The sequence below is a fragment of the Mobula birostris genome, chromosome 32 (assembly GCF_030028105.1).
Source record: "Mobula birostris isolate sMobBir1 chromosome 32, sMobBir1.hap1, whole genome shotgun sequence".
Lineage (NCBI taxonomy): Eukaryota > Metazoa > Chordata > Chondrichthyes > Myliobatiformes > Myliobatidae > Mobula > Mobula birostris.
In genome coordinates, this window is record NC_092401.1 from 16,724,320 (window position 1) to 16,743,607 (window position 19,288).

The 19,288-nt window shown below is 39.7% G+C and overlaps 1 protein-coding gene across 4 annotated transcripts in view; it reads right to left on the minus strand.

The window, feature by feature from the left end:
* pbx4 (pre-B-cell leukemia transcription factor 4) overlaps positions 1-19,288 on the minus strand; it is a 423,011-nt gene that overhangs the window by 65,877 nt on the left and 337,846 nt on the right. For 3 of the 4 annotated variants that reach the window (XM_072248176.1, XM_072248178.1, XM_072248179.1), the window contains exons 3-5: positions 16,296-16,540; positions 15,184-15,374; positions 1,140-1,386 (exon numbers count right to left, since the gene is read on the minus strand). In XM_072248176.1, the coding sequence (XP_072104277.1) occupies positions 1,140-1,386; positions 15,184-15,374; positions 16,296-16,540 (683 nt within the window). The remainder of the gene's footprint in view (positions 1-1,139; positions 1,387-15,183; positions 15,375-16,295; positions 16,541-19,288) is intronic. The other variant, XM_072248177.1, reaches the window with a different exon arrangement.

Sequence of the window (19,288 nt, forward strand, 5' to 3'; positions counted from 1 at the left end):
GCCAAAGAGCTGTTTCCATAAGGAGGCTTGTGTTGTACCATCTTTAACAAAAATGCCTTATCAGGTTTATTTTATTGTTTTGACATTGCCAGTACAATATATATGTCCAAAATGCTCAATGTTTTACCAATAACCCACCCAAATACAAAAAAAGGTCATCTTTCAAAACAGAAGTGTATATTTTTGGCCAGACACATACCTGCCAGCATTTCAAATTTACAGAGAATTTCATGAGCAGGATGGGAGAAAAAAGACTTAAGATCTGAGTTTCAGTGAGATGCAGATATGTTGAGAGACACAAAATAAAATATTTATCCCAGTCATATAGGAATCAAATTACAGATTCTTAATGATCTCGCTTAAAAGTGATGGTGTTTCTAACGTACTGAATTTGCTACCTCGGGAAACACGAGATGAGATGTAATTATTGCATATTTTGGTACCTCATAACACTACTCTTTAATATGCAGCTATTGAAGCTCTTGGAATATTGTAATAAAGACTTTACCCTGCAAATCCATGAAGTTTAGTGCTTGTACAGTACAGCGGGCAGGAAAATCTAGGACTAGATTATCGCTGGCACTGGAAGGTATGTAGCAGTATATGGCACATAAAAACAACAGACCAATTTACATAAACATATTTTTACCTTCATGGAAAGCCTAAGTCCCTGTTATCTGAATCATGAATATATTTACATACACAACAGGAGCAACTGATTTGATTGTGACAATTCAATTGATGCAATATTTAAAAAAAAATAAGATTTGGTTAGAAGAGGTAGTTGCCAATCCCACTGGGGGAGTGGTACAGTTTATACACATGATTACACTTCGTTTAGATTTGAACTCAAAACACCAGCGAACTATAGTACTACACCAGCTTTGATTTGGGAAACAAATTAACTAATAAAAAAGAATTTTGTTTTTTGGAACCCCTTCTCTCTCTACGTTGGGCTACAGCAATATACACAATGTCAGTATAATTGCAGTGTGAAAGAGAGCAGCCAGCTACCATAAATTTAATGATGTACAATATTGCAATATCTCATAATCCCTAGCAAATAATTCAAACATGTATATCTATATATATATATATATATATATAAGCACACTTTACATATTAAATTTTTCTCCTACATTTGTTGTTTTGCTTGTTTCTCCAAGCTGGCTTGAGGGAAATGTGTAGTGATATCTGTGGATGTGGACTGCAGGCGAGTCCCAGGCTGAAGCTGGGAGAGTAGGCTGTACCTGTGACACTGTGATACCACATTTCTTTGCCAGTTCCTCTTTGGCTTCCTCACTAGGGTAGGGATTACTCAGGTGAGAGTAGAAATACTCGTTCAGGACTTCTGTAGCCTGCTTGCTGAAGTTACGTCGTTTTCGCCTTTGAAGTGAAACAAACAAAGGTTTCAAAATTGTTGGTTTACTGTGGGTCTCAAGCATTTAACCTTTTTTTCACTGTACTAAACCAATCATATCTTAATCTGCCATTTGCTTTCTTCAACTTGTAAATTATCAATGTTATACTATCCATTTACACTGTTACAAATCAAAGTATTTTATGTTAGAGGTCCTGAAGCCTGTCATCACTGTGTCACTTCTTTGAAGTAGCTGTCTAATTCATTTCACTTGCCTATATATAATTCTCTTTTAAAGTTATTTTTGAATCTGCTTCATGTAATCCATTGATAAAATATATATTTTTGACAGGGTGGAAGATAATCCCAAGGAGTCCTTGGGAAAGAAGAGAGAATAGGTCTCTTAAAAACTATTGGGGAAGTCTACGTGTGGGGCCACAGGAGATGGCTGAGGTATATAATTGTCTATTTTTCCCTGATGTTTACTAAGCAGAATATTATGGATGCCAAAGAGATAAGGGTAATAAGTAGCAAGACTTGAATCATATGCCTATTATGAAGAAGGCAGTATTTGCAACTTTTAAGTGTATTAAGCAGGGCCTGACCAAGTGTAACCCTAGATCTTACAAAAGGCCATGGAAGGAACAGTGAGGCCCTTGTGGAAATATTTGTTTCATTGTTAACTACTAGTTATGTTCCAAAAGACTGGAACTAATGTGTCCCAATGTTCAAGAAGGGTATTGAGGGCAAACCAGGGAACTAGACATTGGTGAGCTTCACTTCAATTGTAGGGTAGTTCCTTGATGGAATTCTGAAGATAAGATCCAGCATCACTTGATATTCAAAGCCTGATCAGGAAATCAGCACAGTTTTGTGTGTGGGAGGTCATATCTGACTAATCAAGTTTTTCGTAGAGGCAACTAAGGGGATAGATGAAGGTAGGACAGTAGTTATTGTCTATATTTTATTTAGTAACGTCTCTGCCTACGTGGCAGCTCGATCTGGAATGTTAGCTCGCATGTGATTCAGGGGAGTTAGTAAGGTAGATTCCGAATTGGCTTGGTAGGATGCAGAGAGTGATGGTTAAAGGTTAATTCTCTGACTGGAGACCAAGTGACTAGCGGTGTACCCACAGCGCAATGTCACAGTACATTGAAAGCAGTTGTGCAATGCCCTTTTCACTTGTGCATGTGAAGAGGGTATTTAGCATCATGACCTTAAACAGTCAGGGCACTGAGTTCAGGAGTACGGATATTGTCACGGATATTATGTTGCAGTTTTATAAACTGTTAGTGAGGCTGTACTTGGAGTATTGTATACAGTTTTGGTCATCCTGATATAGGAAAACATTGTCAAGTTCAAGAGAGTACAGATTAGATGTACGAGGATGCTGCCTGTACTAGAGGGCTTGAGATATGGGGAGAGGATGGCCATCCTGTATCTTTATTCCCTAGAATTCAGGTGAAGAGTGACCTCACAAAAGTGAGGAGTATGGATTAGGTGGATGGTTGTAGTCTTTTCCCTAGGGTTGGGAAGTCCAAAACTGGAGGGCACCAATACAGGATAAAAGGGGAAAGATTTTAAAGAGAACTGAGAGGAGACTTTCTCACACACAGCGTAGTGAGTAATCTGGAATGAACTCGCAAAGTAAGTGGCTGAGGCCAGTTCAAATGCAACACTTAAGAGGTATAATGAGAGGAGAGACTTGGGGGGTTATGGGCCAAACACAGGCAACTGGGACTCATAGAGAGGATGCTATGGTCAACATGGAACAGTTGGGCCAAAGGGTGCGTTGCCATGCTGTATCACTATGACTCTAGTGCTGACAAGATAATAAAAACCCGTTGCACCGAAGTTACTTCTCTTATCTGACCTTTGTTTTTTTACCAATGACTTTTCCTCTCTAACCTCAAGTTTTTGTTCCTTTGTAGTTGTATTGTTGTTATTGGACACCACTGGAAAAGCAGGTGCTTCCTATAACTAAATACGTAAGAAAAGGTAAAGCCATTGCCTGTTATCTCTGCCAAAAGCTTGACTCCCTGACCACCATTCACAACCAAGGAAATTTTCAACTGCTGACCAAGTTACTACACACACCTTGGTGGTGTGCTGTACACGGACTAAGCTTTCATTCATTTATTTAATCCATCTCCAGCAAAAGCTACGGTACTATGCAAAGGTCTTGGGCAGCTAGGGTGTCTAAGACCTTTACACAGTACTGTATTTGTCAATGTGGAGCAGAAAGAAAGTTTGTAAACCTGGCGGAAACAAAGGATGTTGGGAATGGCGAGGGTGGAGTGTCGCGGGAGGGGTGTGGGAAAGGAGGCAGAGAAGGACTGCTAGGGGTGGGAGCAAGGGCAAGGGCCAGTGCGGGTGCAGACACGCGCAGCCCTGAGACACTAGGCAAGGTCATTTGATTCCCCAAACAATTAGTTTATTGATCATTACACAATGTCTCTCTAGTGATTCTTGCTCCCTCCCTTCTCCCTGCCTCTTTTCCTATGATTCCCCGCGCCCCCCCGCCCCCCGGGCCCCTTCTACTCTCAGTCCACAACAGAGACCCATATCAAAACAGCTTTATCAATACTCACATATATTATGAAATTATTTTTTTTGGCAGCAGTGTGGTGCAGTACATAAAATTACTTTAGTATTGTGCAAATATCTTAAGCATCCTAGAGCTGTATATGTGTCTAAGATTTTTGCACTACTGTATTTTCACTTCTGCGACAACGTCCTGATCTTTTACATTTCATGTCATCAAATATCTCCTAACTATTCTGGGCATTGAAATAATTTCCCAGCTATCTGTCTGTTCTCTACTTTGACAAAATACTTATGCACATCTAAAATATATTTTAAATCAATTTCAATTTATCTGTGAGGTTTATATGGGTTCCCACTCTCCTCATCATACATGACTCCCATTTCTTAACATTACTACTTCACCTGGCCATTCTTGACTTGAATTCTTAAGGTTAACTAAAATAAAGAGATTTCGAATGATGGAGAATAGATGCAGATGGAATTTGGTGAGGATCTTTTTCACTCAAGAGAGATGTGAATATCTGTAATACACTGCCTGAGAGAGTGATAGAAGCAAATCTGTCGACAGCACTTAAGGAGTGTTCTCGACATACAAGGATACAAGCCAATTTCTGGAAGATATATGGATTAATACAGATTGATGTCCACTGGTCAGCGTTGACCTGGTGAGTCTAATGACCTATTTCCATTTGTTATGAATTTATTTATATTATAAGTCTCTCCACGTAACTAAAGTCTTTCATTCCAAGCAACATCTTAATGAAGACATAAGAGATTGCAGATGCTGAAAATTGGAGCAACAAACAGTTTGCTGGAGGAACTCAGCATGTCAAGCAATACCTTTGTGAATTTCCTCTGCACTCTCATCTTCTGTGTGGCAGCCAGAAATGCATATAATGCTCTGTGCATGGTCTAACCAATTTTATGTAGAGTTCCAGTATCTAGTATATGCTTTCTAAGATAAGGGGACCAAAACTATGCAGAGTTCACCATTTATGGCATCACTAATATCATGTACAATTGTAACAATACTTCTCTATTTCTGAACTCCAATCCTCTTGCAATAAAAAATATACCATTTGCATCTGTGAGCACTTCGTGCAGTAGTCTAACATTTTTTAAGCTTCATGCACAACACCTAATCACTCATTTGTCATCTCCCTGCCTTTTGGTTCTTCCTGTCAAAGTGCATGAACACATAGTTTCTCACATTAAACTCACTGGATAAGTTTTTATCCACTCTTTCAACCCATCTATACCCTGCTGCAGAGTACAAATATTGTCTTTGCAGCATGTCATTTCAACTGTTCTCAAGTCATTGGTTACCTTATACTCTGCTCCCTTCCTCTAAGTTATTAATACAGATTAGTCTTTCTCCCAGGGTAGAAGTGCTATATAGTTATAGGTTTAAGGTGAGAAGAGGACCATTTAAAGGAGATTTGCACTAGGTTGGATTGAGATAATGGTTAGCTCTAGCATTTTGGGCCAAGTGGTCTTTTCCTTAGCTATCTTATTCTACAGTATGTATAAACACGAAGTGATCCTTGGGGCACTCTACCAAGTACGTAATTCCAGCCTGAAGAAAAACCAGTCATTTTGATTCACTGTAACACTTAAAGAAGCAAGGCATAGTAAGATATAGTCCTAATGCAGGCAAATGGGATTAGTGTAGATGGTCAAAAAGGTCAGCATGGAGATAGTGGGCTGAAAGGCCCATTTCTGTGCTGTGCAAATGTATGTTTCTGTGGAAATCCATCTTGATATCCCACTAATTAAGCCCCATTATGTTAAAGGGAACTTAGTATAGATGGGTACTTAATGGTTGGGATGGCTATGGTGAGCTAAACGGCTTGTTTTCCTGTTGTATGATTCTATTGCTGTTTATAAAGTCCAGTGTTCCCTATGATTTTCTAAGCATCTTCTCGCCCTACCACTTTCTATTATTACAATCCTTCTCCATGGATTGTCACCTTGTCGCGGTGCAGAGGCTTGTGTGGTCCTGAGATCCCGAGAGCGATGCTGTCTTGCTCCTGGTAGGGTCACCCATGGCGGTAAGGTCGAGGGTGAGGTCCCTGACAAAGAACAATCCAACCAAGACCTCAACGGTGGAACAGGCGGATGAAGTTACTTCGAGCTCAACGGCTGTAAAGGTGGATGAAGGCTGCAACAAATCCATCAGCTCCAGTTGTCGTGGTTTCTATGCCATTGGAATCAGTTGGTTGATTTGTGAAGTATCGTGTGCTTCTTGGAGTGCAACATCAAGTACACGTTAAACAAATACACGCACTGGCGTCTTTGTTCTGTGGGCCACTTCTTCAAATCTTTTGGCAATCGGGGGAGGGCGACAGGAGCAGGCAATGTGATGGCTGGAAGCTCCTAGTCAAGAACCGGCACGAAAGTGGTGAATATTTGATTCAGTCGCTCAACTTTTGGGCAGAAGCAGGAAAGTTGTTCGGCAGCAGTATTCACATCTGAGCAGCCCTATTTAGGATCCACTCTGTTCACCCTGAACTGGGAAGGGGCTAGAAAAGGTGCCCTAAAAACAGTCTGCTTCATCCCATCCCGTCTGGAAAGCCGTGTCCAGTGGGATCACCATCATGCGGTCAAAAAATATCGAGAAGTGAAACTATGAAATTTGGAACCTGGAATATATGAGCTCTGATGGATAACCCAAACTCAGAGCAACCAGAGAGGAGAACTGCCTTTGTTGCCCGGGAACTCCAAAAATTCAACTACGACATTGTTGCTCTGAGTGAGACCCGCAGACCTGGAGAAGGGCAACTAAAGGAAGAGCAAGATCAATACACCTTTTTGTGGAAAGGACTTGATCCTGAACAACCAAGGATCCATGGAGTAGGTTTTGCCATCCGAAACAGCCTACTTCAGAAGCTGACAGAGCAACCACTGGGAATCAACGAACGTCTCATGACTCCGCGAATCCAACTTGTCAAGAAACAACACGCTACCATCATCAGCGCCTATGCTCCAACTCTGGATGCTGAAGATGAAGTAAAGATGAACTTCTACGCCCAACTTGACCACGTCCTTTCCTCTGTTCCCAACAACGACAAGATCATTCTCTTGGGAGACTTCAGTGCCAGAGTCGGGAAAGATCAGGCTCTGGACTGGAATTATAAGCAAGGAAGGAGTTGGCAAGGTCAACGCCTATGGAACACTCTTCTTCACCAAATGTGCTGAACACAACCTGGTGATTACAAACACCCTATTTTGCCAGAAAAACAGGCACATCCACGCTCCAAACACTGGCACCTCATCGACTACATCATTGTACGATCTCGGGACCAACAAGATGTACTGATAACAAGAGCTGTTACTGGTGCTGACGAGTGCTGGACAGACCATCGACTCATCTCGTCCACCATCAGAATGAAGATTCCGCCCAAAAGGAAGCACCAAAATCAGAGCACTATTAAGAAATTTAATATTGACATCCTTCAAGACATCAGCCATGTACAGAAGTTCCAACAAAATCTTCAAGAACAACTGCCTCAACAAATCCCACCATCTGTAGTAGAACACTGGAATCAATTGAAGAATGGTATCATCACATCCTGCAAAGAAAGAACTGGGTTCAAGACAAAAAAAAATCAGGATTGGTTTGATTATAACAACAAACTACTCCAACAACTCATCAACGAAAGAGAAAAGCTTTCATTACCTTACAAAATGACCAACAATCGGCTACCAAAAGGAAACACCATCAGGAATGCAAGGCTGCAGTCCAGAAGAGCATCTGAAACCTGAAAAACCAATGGTGGAGGAAGAAAGCTCAGGAAATCCAACAACTAGCAGACGCCAATGACACTCGAGGCTTTTTCAATGCAACTAAAGCTATTTTTGGCCCATCCACGCAAAGTCAAGCCCCTCTCAAAAGCAAAGATGGTTCAACCATCCTGAAGAGCAATGCTGACATCAATTCTAGATGGAGGGAGCACTTTGAAGATCTTCTAAATCAAACTGTCTCATTTGACAGGAATGTGATTAACAACATTCCAAAACAGCCCGTTGACGACTCCCTAAGCAAAATACCAACACTTGAGGAAGTCAAGGAAGCCATCAAAACCTTGAAAAACAACAAGGCCGCTGGACTCGATGGAATACCAGCTGAGGTCTACAAAATTGGAGGTAAGCCGCTTCATTATCAACTGTATCAACTTCTCATCAAGATCTGGATAAATGAAGACACACCAGCAGACTTTAGAGACTCAGCAATCGTTACCATCCACAAAAGGAAAGGCGATCAATCCGAATGCGGAAATTATCATGGAATTTCTGTTAGCAACAGCAGGAAAGATCCTCACCCACATTCTGAACAACCGGCTCAAGCCTTTAGCTGAGAAGATTCTTCTGGAGACACAAGCTGGTTTTAGACCATCACGTGGAGCAATCGACATGATCTTCACAATGCGACAACTACAAGAAAAATGTCGTGAACAACTTCAACCTTTGTACATGGCATTCATCGACCTCCCCAAAGCCTTTGACTCGGGATCAAGGGAACTCCTATGGGATGTCCTATCCACTTATGGATGCCCTGAAAAGTACATTCGAATCCTGAGACTCCTCCATAATGGCATGCTTGCCACAGTCATGGTCAGCAACAGTAACTGTGAGTCTTTTCAAGTTAGATCAGGAGTAAAACAGGGATGCGTGATTGCCCCAACTTTGTTCACCATCTTCATTGCGACAATCATCCACATTATCAAGGATGATCTACCCCCAGGAATCGAAATTGTCTACAGAACAGATGACAGACTTTTCAATCTTGCCCGTCTCAAATCCAAAACGAAGACATCCACGAGTTCCCTCATCGAGTTCCAATATGCAGATGACAACAGTGTTGCAGCTCCTTCAGAAAACCACCTACAACAGATTCTGACTGCCTTCAACCGTGCATACACAAAATTTGGACTTATCATCAATTCCAAGAAGACTCAGATCATCTACCAATCTTCACCAATTGAGACAAATCGGATAGAACCATCACTTCAACTTGGCGAAACAACCCTGGAAGACATGGACCACTTTCTGTATCTTGGAAGTCACCTCTCCTCCAATGTCGACCTTAATGACGAGATCCAACATCGTCTTAAATGCGCTGGAACAGCTTTTGGACGTCTCTGAACAAGAGTCTTTCATGATCGTGACATCCAAACAGACACCAAAATGTTAGTGTACAAAGCAGTGGTAATCCCAACACTCCTGTATGCATCAGAAACCTGGGCAACATACCAACGACATCTGAAGGCACTTGAAAAGTTCCATCAATGCTGTCTTCGAAACATCTTAAATATCAGCTGGGAAGATAGAAGGACCTAATACATAACTGCTCCAATTAGACACAGAGGGACACTAACCATATTTTAACACCAAAATTCTTATGTGACACACCAGTCTGTTTTAGAAATAGATTACCATTCCTTCACTATGCTGGATTAAAAGTGTAAAACAGTCTGGATAACAATGTTGTGGGAGATCCTTTACTATCAATGTCTTCACAAAAACAATTAGGGATGGAAATTCTATCTTTTCAATAGAGAGCTGAGAAATGGAGATACAGATAAAAGTTTAGAGATAACGGCAAGATGAAATTTGAACATGCATAAATTGACCCCAGAGAGTAAGCTAATGCTATTGAGGAACAATATTGAGAGCAGAATGGGGTCAAGGTTAAACTCCTGGAAGCCTTGGCTGGAATGAGAAAGCACTGGTGATAACTGTGAGATTGCACTTGCCAGAAGAAGATGAAATGGCTCGGTCTTATTTTATTTGCAAAAGCTGTGAGTGACCTAACAAGGATCTGCATAGTTATAAAACTGTTTCCACTTGAAGTAAAAAGAAAACCTGGAAGCCATTGAGATAATATGGTCACTAAGAAATAAATGGAGCAGATTGATGTTAATCTGAAGCTAGTTACTAATAGAAATCACTAATGTACTTAATAGGAGAATAGGTAATCACACTAAGGAAAAATATATGGAGCATTATTCTGGAAGACAAGGAAATCACGTACAGCATTAATAACTGACGAGCCGAGTTTGGAGCATGAATAAGTATTGCTGTGATACAGGGGCATAGAGTATTCCCCTGAAGATCTGAATTCCCATTGTGATGCTTAGGAGATTATGCAATAAATGCAAAACAGCCTGTGATTACTTTACCAATCCCACCCATTTAGTGGTTGGCCAAAAGCAATGATTGCAGGTTTTTTGTTAGATTTGATCATTGTTCTGCAGCAACAAATAAATCTATCCCCCGGATGCTCCAGCATGTACACACTCTTCAGGAAGTGTAATGCCCATGATTAAGTGCTATTCATACTTTCTTCTTGTTGCAAGAGTCTGCAAATAACTACATTAACTTTCATTGCATTCTTCTAAACTAGCTGGCTGCTTCAACTAATGTTGTTCCCTTAACTTCATTTCATGTGAATACTAGAAGTTTTAATTTTAAACTAATAACAATTTTTTAGTGTTGGCCAATAACAGTTAAGCAGTGTGTTGTCTATCTTGCCCAATTTACTTTTCCATTACTTTCAATAGAACAAAAAGCAATTGACAATCCTTGTTGATTTAGTTATCTTTTGTGATTAAGAATTAAAATTACCTTAATTGTATTTTCAAACCTAAATTATTTCATATAGATTAAATATTAGGACTTTGAGATAATTCCTCTTAATATTGCCTCATTATAGGAAGGACATGGGAGCTTTAGAAGGGGTGCAGAGGAGATTTACCTAGATGTTGCCTAGATTAGATGGCATGACTCACAAGAAAAATAGTGAGCTCGGATTCTTTTCTTTGGAGCAAAGGAGGACGAGAGATGACTTGAGAGGTGTACAGGATGGTAAGAGGTATAGATTGAGTGGACAGCTAGCAACCTTTTCTCAGGGCAGAAATGGCAAATAGGAGATGACATAATTTGAAGGTGATGGGGGGGGGGGAGTACAAGTGGGATGTCAGAGGCAGTTTTTTTACACGGAGAGTGGTGAGTGCATTGAATGCACTACCAGGGTTGGTGGCAGAGGAAGGGACAATTAAGACACTCTTAATTAGCACATAGGTGAAAGAAAAATGAAGGGCTATGTGCAAGAGAAGTGTTAGAATGATCTTGGAGTAGATTAAAAGGCTGACATAACACTAAGGGCTGAAGGGCCTGCACTGTACCTAATTACTTTATTCTCTTTTTGCACTACTTATGGATTTTTTATACTTCTTATTGTAACTTACATTAATCTCTTTGTTTATGTATTGCACTGTACTACAACCACAAAACAACAGATTTCACAACCTATGTCACTGATAATAAACCTGATTCTGATCCTGTGTTGTACTGTTCTATATTGGCGGTATTAGGCAGGAACTTGCAAAAGTTGAATACAGCAGGTTATTTGCTGACAAATTGGTATATAGTAGTCATAGTCATAGTCATACTTTATTGATCTCAGGGGAAATTGGTTAAATTGGTTATAAATTGATATAGTCAGGGGAGGAGGCTTTTAAAAGTAAAATAACAAGAATTCAAGGTCTGTCATGTTCCTGTAGAGTGAAGGATAAGACTGGTAGGGTTAGGGAACACTGGATGATGAGGGATATTGAGGCTCTGGTAAGGGGAAAAAAGGATGCATGTTCAGATACATCAGCTGAGAATAAGTGAATCCCTGGATGAGTGTACAGGATACAAAAGTATATTTAAGTAGGAAATCAGAATGGCAAAATGGGAGCATGAGATTGCATTGACAGAAGGGATAATGAAGAATCCAAAGAGATGTTATAAGATGTTAAGGGAAAAACAGTAAAATGGGAAAGAACAAGCCCCCTCAAAGACTGAAGTAAGTGTCTATGTGTGGAGCCATAAAAGAGGAATAAGATCCTCAGAATATTTCACCTTTCTTTTAACTCTGGATAAAAACATGAAGATTTTAGAATGTGAGATAGTTAATCAAGGATAGTACACATCACAGCAGAGGAGATGCTGGATTTTTCAAAGTGTATCAAGTTAAATCTCCAGGGACTGATCAGGTCTTAGAGTACCACAGCACAGAAAAAGGCCCTTTGGCCTATCTAGTTCATGCCAGCCTTGTCTCCTGCCTAGTCTCATCTACCTGCACCTAGACCATAGCCCTCCATACCCTTCTCATCCATGTATCTATCCAATCCGGTCCTAAAAGATGAATTTGAACCTCATAATTTTGATGGCAGCTCATTCCACTCTCACACCACCTTCTGAGTGAAGAAGATCCCCGTCAGATTCCTCTTAAATATTTCACCTTTCACCCTAAACCTATGACCTCTACTCTAGCCTCAACCAACCTGAGAAGTGAAAGCTTATGTCCCTCATAATCTTGTATATGTTTATAAGATTGCCCCTAATTCTCCTGTGTTAAATGGAGTAAAGTCCTAACCTTTTCAACCTTTCCCTATATAACTCAATTCAACCTCATTAACATCTTATACAACTTCAACATTGCAGTACTCAATGCCCTGATTTATGAAGGGCAATTTGCTAAGAGTTCTCTTTACTGCCCTGTCTACCTGGGATGCCACTTTCAAGGAATTATGAATTAGTATTCCCAAGTCCCTTTGTTCTACCACACACTATGGAGCCCTGTCATTCACTGTGTAGGTCTTACCCTGGTTTGTTCTCCCAGAGTGCAACATCTCACACTTGTCTACTTTAAATTGCATCTGCCATTTTTCAGCCCTATTGCCCAGCTGGTTGAGGTGAGGATGCAAGCTTTGATAGCTGTCCTTAGTGTGCACTAAGCCGCTAATCTTGGTGTCACCTGCTGATCCGGTTTACCACATTATCATCTAAGTCATTAATAAACATATATGTAAAAGAACAAAAGAGCCAGCACTGATCCCTGCAGCTCAGTACTAATCACAGGCCTCCAGTCAGAGAGACAACCATATATTACCACTCTCTGGCTTCTCCCATTGTCAATGTTGAATCCAAATGATTACTTCATTCTGAATACCAAGTGACTTAACCTTGTGGACCAGTTTCTCAAGTGAGACTTTGTGAAAAATCTTGCAAAAGTCTATGTAGACAACATCCACGACCTTCCCTTCACCAGCCTCCTTGGTAACCTCCTCAAAACGATATCAAAGGTATATTCAAAAACACTGTTGGAAGCTTGAGAACAAATTGAATGAGCCTTGGCTAATATATATATGTATCATTGTTAACAAGAGGTGATGTGCCAGAAGGCAGGAGGGGGCCAATGTTATTTAATAAGGGCTGCGAAGAAAAACTGGGGAACTATAGACCACTAAGCTTAACATCTAGGTAGGTGAGTGACTAGAGGAGATTCTCAGGTATAAGACATGTGCGCATTTTAAGGATGAGTTAATTAGGAATAATCAGCATTGCTTTGTGTGTGGGAGATCAGGTCTCATGAATTTGATTAAGTGTTTTGAAGGTGGTGGGGGGGGGATGTGGAGATACATCTCTACCGAAGGAGGTGTAAGGCACTCCTTCCCTCCACTAGCCTGCAGGTCACCGTTGACCAAGGTGTAGCACCAGCTTAGCCCCCGATCAGGGTCACATGGAACCATGGGAGCAGGTGATGGATGATCGTATGAGCAGCTCAAGTCCTGGTTACGCGGCCACTGATACCAGGCAGACAATCTCTGAAGAGTATTGATAATGGCTGAGGTCAGTCGTCTTGTAAAGATATTGCCCAGAAGGTAGCAATGGCAAACCCTTTCTGTAGAAAAAATTGGCAAAAACAATCATGGTCATAGATCATGGTCGCCTATGTCATATGACATGGCACATCACAAACAAACTAACGACTCAAGGTCATTGAAGGCAAGGCAGTAGTCTATACAAACTTCAGTAAGGCCTTTAATAAAGTTCCACACAATAGGTTGCTTTGAAAAGTTACATCTCCCTGGAATCCTGGGAAAGCAGGCTAACTGGATACAAAATTGGCATGATGATAGGAAGCAGAGTGGAAGAATGCTTTTAGTACTGGAAACCAGTGACTAGTAACATGCTTCAGGGGTCGGTGCCAGGCCCATTTCTATTTGTCACCTGTATCAATGATTTGGATGACAACGTACAAGACATGGTTGGTAAGTTTTCAGGTTACAGTGAAACTCAATTTCTGTCTCTTTGGCTTCTCGCCTATTCAGCTTCACTTTCCAATCCCATGTATTGATATGAAAATGATCCCCTCTTTCAAGCTTCAAAGCAATGTTACAGTTCTTCACCATTAGTCCTACCAGCATCACTTAATGCTGTCCTATACCCAACTCTGAATGTGTCTTTATTTCAAATCTTCAGTATCATGTATTCTTAACATTATAGTATCATGGAATTGTATGGCACATAAACAGTTACTATGGCCCAATTTACACATGGAAACCATGATGCCTATCTACCGAATCCCATTTGCCCACATTAGGCCTGTCTCCCATCCTTTGCCATCCTAGTACCCTCCAAATATGTATATATGTTTAAATGCTGTAATTATATCTACATCTACAACTTCACTTGGAACTCACTTCATATATAACTACCACATACCATGTGGAAAAACTTACCCCTCAGATCTTCTTTAAATTTCTCCCCTCTTACCCTTAAACCTATGTATTCTGTAAAAAGACTCAAACTCCCTACCCTAACCATGCCTCTTGGTGTTTTACAAAACTTCATAAGGTCATCTCTCAGCCTCCTACATTCTAATGAGAATAAAACCAGCCAGCATTTCTCTTCGGGTGTTTCACTGGATATATATTGTAACTAACAGAACCATAAAACAAACTCTGTCACTATGTTCTTTCATTATATTAGATTTTTTTTTGCAAAGTTCAATATTATCCATCAGTACCATTCTTGCAATGTTTGCTTCCCTGGAAATTACAGTGCCATAGAATCAGCAAGTCACAAGCATGAAACCAGGTCATTCGAGTTCATGTTTCCATTGAGTTTCCATTTGTGTAGTTAGCACACATTTAAGCATTGCCACAGAGTTTCATTAACATCTTTATTACACACATGCTCGCCTGTAGATCTGCAGCCATTTTATGACAGCAGTTTGTTTTGTATAATATGGAAAGCCTCACATTTGAATCTTTGCCTATTGATGGCTTCTCGAGTGGCAAGTGGAGAAATGAGGTACTTTCTCCATCAGTCCTTAATTAACAGTTTGCAGTCAAAAACTCATACAGATTTAGCAATACTTCACTTTTACAAGTAACAACAGCATCAACAGTTTCAACAGATGCCTGCAGTTTGAAACTTACCTTGCATCAAGGAATCGAGATCTGAGGATCATCACTGCTTCACATGTACTCTGCTTTAGCTGCATCTGAATAGAGCTGAATTTGCGGTGGATAATAGAAACCATGCGCTCAATCTCCTTTGGTGAAATGGGTCTGGTCCGACTTTGTTCACGAAGCAAGTTCATGACGTGTGTGGTGAATTCACTACATGCCTACCCACAGAACAATCCAAGATTAGAAGATGCATTAACAAGGAACTCATCAGATAGAATTCATAAATGGATGGTAATAATGAGATTTGTGTTATTTCTATATCAGTAAATGAAGCTTTCAGCTCCTATAGACAACATGCTACAAAGTTCTCATGCAATACTCCACAACTTCAGAAAAAAAAAATTAGATCATGTGGTTCTCCAAGTGCCTTTTGGGTCTGGTAATGGAAAAAGTTGTAAGTACTTGAGTTCAGGTCAGGCGCAGATTTGCTGTGGATGGGTCAGATTTTCATTTTATACACAAGCAGATCCTTATGAGGACCTTAGATGAAGGAATTTGTATTGTATTGTTTGAATAATTAGAGTGTAATTTGTAAAATGTGACTATTTTACACTTTAAAGAAAAACTAACTTACACTATGGCATTTGTGGCTTTATAACATTTATCAATATCTTGTTAAGCATTATTAAATTAAATGTTTTTATGAATGAGCCTCTGAAGTACATAGTTTAGATTGTCAAGCTGTCAGCCACCAAGTAAAAACATTGGACACTACTTAAGGACAATTATGGAGTGTAAGCAAAGTTTCTCTCATTCATTATTATCCAGCTATGCCAGATTCATTAACACGTAGAGGCTTATGTTCTGTAAATATCTCTCTAGAAAAAATTCACTTGGCTCTAACATTTGGTTTTTGTTATGATTAAATCATGCTTTACAAAGGTTAAATATAAACTTGTAAGGCAATCCACTAATGTTTGTCACTCAAACAACCCGAATGCTTCATTTCATGTTTGAATTGATTTTACTACTGGTGAAAGGATTTATTTGCTGAACACAAATACAAAATTTCAAAAGAAGTAAAGCCAATGTACTATGAGCTATTACTGCTTTCCAATGTTTGGTTATATGGATCACACCTGCTCATATTTCTCCAGCTCTGAGTGGTAAATCTGTCGGATTTGTGCAAGTTTGGCTCTGTAGTCAGAGTGCTCGATGGAATTGTCATTTGGTGATCCACCAGATGCCGCTGCTGCCGCTGCTGCTGCAGCTGAACCTCCACCCTTTTCAGGACCAGATACTCCTTCTGCCAAAAGCATGTTATCCAGTCTCATCAACTGTGGATCTGGAGGCTCTTCTTCTTGGACACCCCGAATACTCAGCACTGTGTAGAGCAAAAGAGATTGTTATTGACTTTGCAATGGAAACATCAATAAAAAAAATGTGCCAAGAAATAAAACCATACATTTGCCATAATCAACAGGTGTTAAAATGATATAGCACATTGCCATCCAGTAAAGCAGTTGGAATTGAAGAATGATACATGTACCATTTAACTAATCACAAGACATACAGTCAAAGAGATGTTTTAGTGGTAGAAAATCCTTTAAAAATGTACAAGCTTCTTTTTAAGTGGCCTTCTCACATATGGTCAGAAGCACTGCCTGTTGTAAAACACATCAAATAGAGATTAGGATTAAAAATTCCAGAGATTGGGATTTAGCAATGGAACTACAGATTTATCATCTAAGGTTAACAAATAACTTCACAATGAATCTGTAGTATGCTATTGATATTTAACATTTCAGTGCATTAAAATTTTATATTATTCAAGATCTATATCAAAATTAAACTACACTATTGAATTTTAACAAAGGCTTGTAAAGTAATGAAGAGCAATTCTAACAGCATCAATAATCAATTAAAAGATCCTCAGCAATGATTCCCAACTAACTGATTGCGTACTGAAAGCCCTGCATTTTTCTGTTAGGTTTCAAGTGATATTGGCAATCAATGCAACACAGAAAAATTAACAATGTACTGAAGCATATTCTGTAAACATACTTTTGTATAGTACTATTAGCTTCCATGTTGATTTGTACACTTATTAGGTTATGTTCCCTAACACTCCCAAACACTTGGTGTCTACTACAAATAATAATAAAGGCAACTGGATTACCAATCCTTCACCTTTTCTTTTCCGCCTCACACCATCCTAACTTGGAAACGTATCACCATCACTACGTTATTACTGAATATGGATCCTGAAACTGACAGAAAGACTGCAGAGGTTCAAGAAGGTACCTCATCATGGTTTTCTCAAGTCCAATTAAGTAAGGTAATAAATAAATGCTGGCTTTTCTGCCATATTTAGATCTCAAATATCTAAAATCTTAAATCAAGCAAAATAAACTCTTAAGATATGAGAGGAGAGTTCGCAATGGGTGACTGGGAGGACACTTTTTTGAAATATATGGCAGTAGCTGGCGTTTAAAGAAATAATGCATACATACACTGCAAAAGAATACATTCCTTAAAGGCACTAAAACCCCAAAAGGAAAATCAAATCATCTGTGGCTGACACTAAAAATTAAAGAGAGTATCATGTCAAAAAAAAGAGACTTAGAAAGTTGCCAGAAATAGCAGCTAGCCTACGGATTAAAAACGCAAACACGAGAAAATCTGCAGATGCTGGAAATTCAAGCAACACACACAAAATGCTAGTGGAACGCAGCAGGCCAGGCAGCATCTATGGGAAGAAGTACAGTCGACGTTTCGAATCAAGACCCTTTATCAGGACTAACTGAAAGAAGAGATAGTAGGAGATTTGAAAGTGGGAGGGGGAGAGGGAGATCCGAAATGATAGGAGAAGACAGGAGGGGGAGGGATGAAGCTATTTTTGCCAATCAACTTTCCAGCTCTTAGCCTCATCCTTCCCCCTCCTGTCTTCTCCTAGCACTTCGGATCTCCTCTTCCCCCTCCCACTTTCAAATCTCTTACTATCTCCTTTCAGTTAGTCCTGATGAAGGGTCTCAGCCCGAAACGTCAACTGTATTTCTTCCCATAGATACTGCCTGGCCTGCTGCGTTCCTCCAGCATTTTGTGTGGGTAGCCTAAGGATTAGAAACTTTTTGGAACTTGGCAGAGGATGACCATGAAATTGAAGGCAAGATGTATGTAGATTGATGAGAAACATAAAACTGGATTGTAGGATATTTTATAGGTACATAAAAAGGAAATGATTAGTGAAGACAAATGTGGGCCTCTTCCAAACAGAGACAGCACAGTTTATAATGAGAACTGAAGAACTAGCAGAATAATTTACCTCATGGATAAAATTTGCTTGATATGTTAGAGAATGAAAGGTTGAGCAGGAATGATGAACTGAAGGAACTAAGTTAAAAAATAACACGAGGCAAGTTGATGAGCTTCAAAGCTGATAAATCCGAAAGACCTGATGATCTAATCCCGAGTTTTGAAATAGATAATTTTACCTTCAGGGTTTTTGTATATTCTGAAATTGTTTCAGTGGATTTGAAGATGCCATGATAAAGAAAGGAGGAAGAGAAAGGGATAAGCAGGCAAAACCACTCTTGTTGACTGAATCATAGGTGGTGATGAGTCAGTGTACAGGAGCGGATTGAATGACCTGTCCTGGATCCAAATTACAGAAACCAGCATCCATCGACTCTATACTTCTCATTGCATCCGTATAACACAAAGAAGGAAATCTTTGCGTTATAGATTTGTAAATCTATAATGCAAAGATTAACAAGGATTCCATTCTGAAATGTTACCATGACTTGGAGGAAAATATGTAATAGTATTGGAAAATGCTGAGACTGAGGGTCAACATTGATCAAGGCAGAGCAGGCTCAAAGTCATCATGGTCTAGACCTGCTCCTCTTTCTAAGATACTAAAAATGAATAGCAGGTTTTTTTTTCAAGATGGCGGCGCAGTGAAAGGTCTGCTTTGCTGAGCTCAGCACTGCAACACTGATAATTTCGTATATAAACATATCCGTTTCAACTTTTTTTTAATATGCCCAAGTGTCAGATTTAATAACATGAACATTGATGAGTTTTTTTTTTGAGCTGTTTCAACACCATGCCATTGAAAAGTACTAAAAAG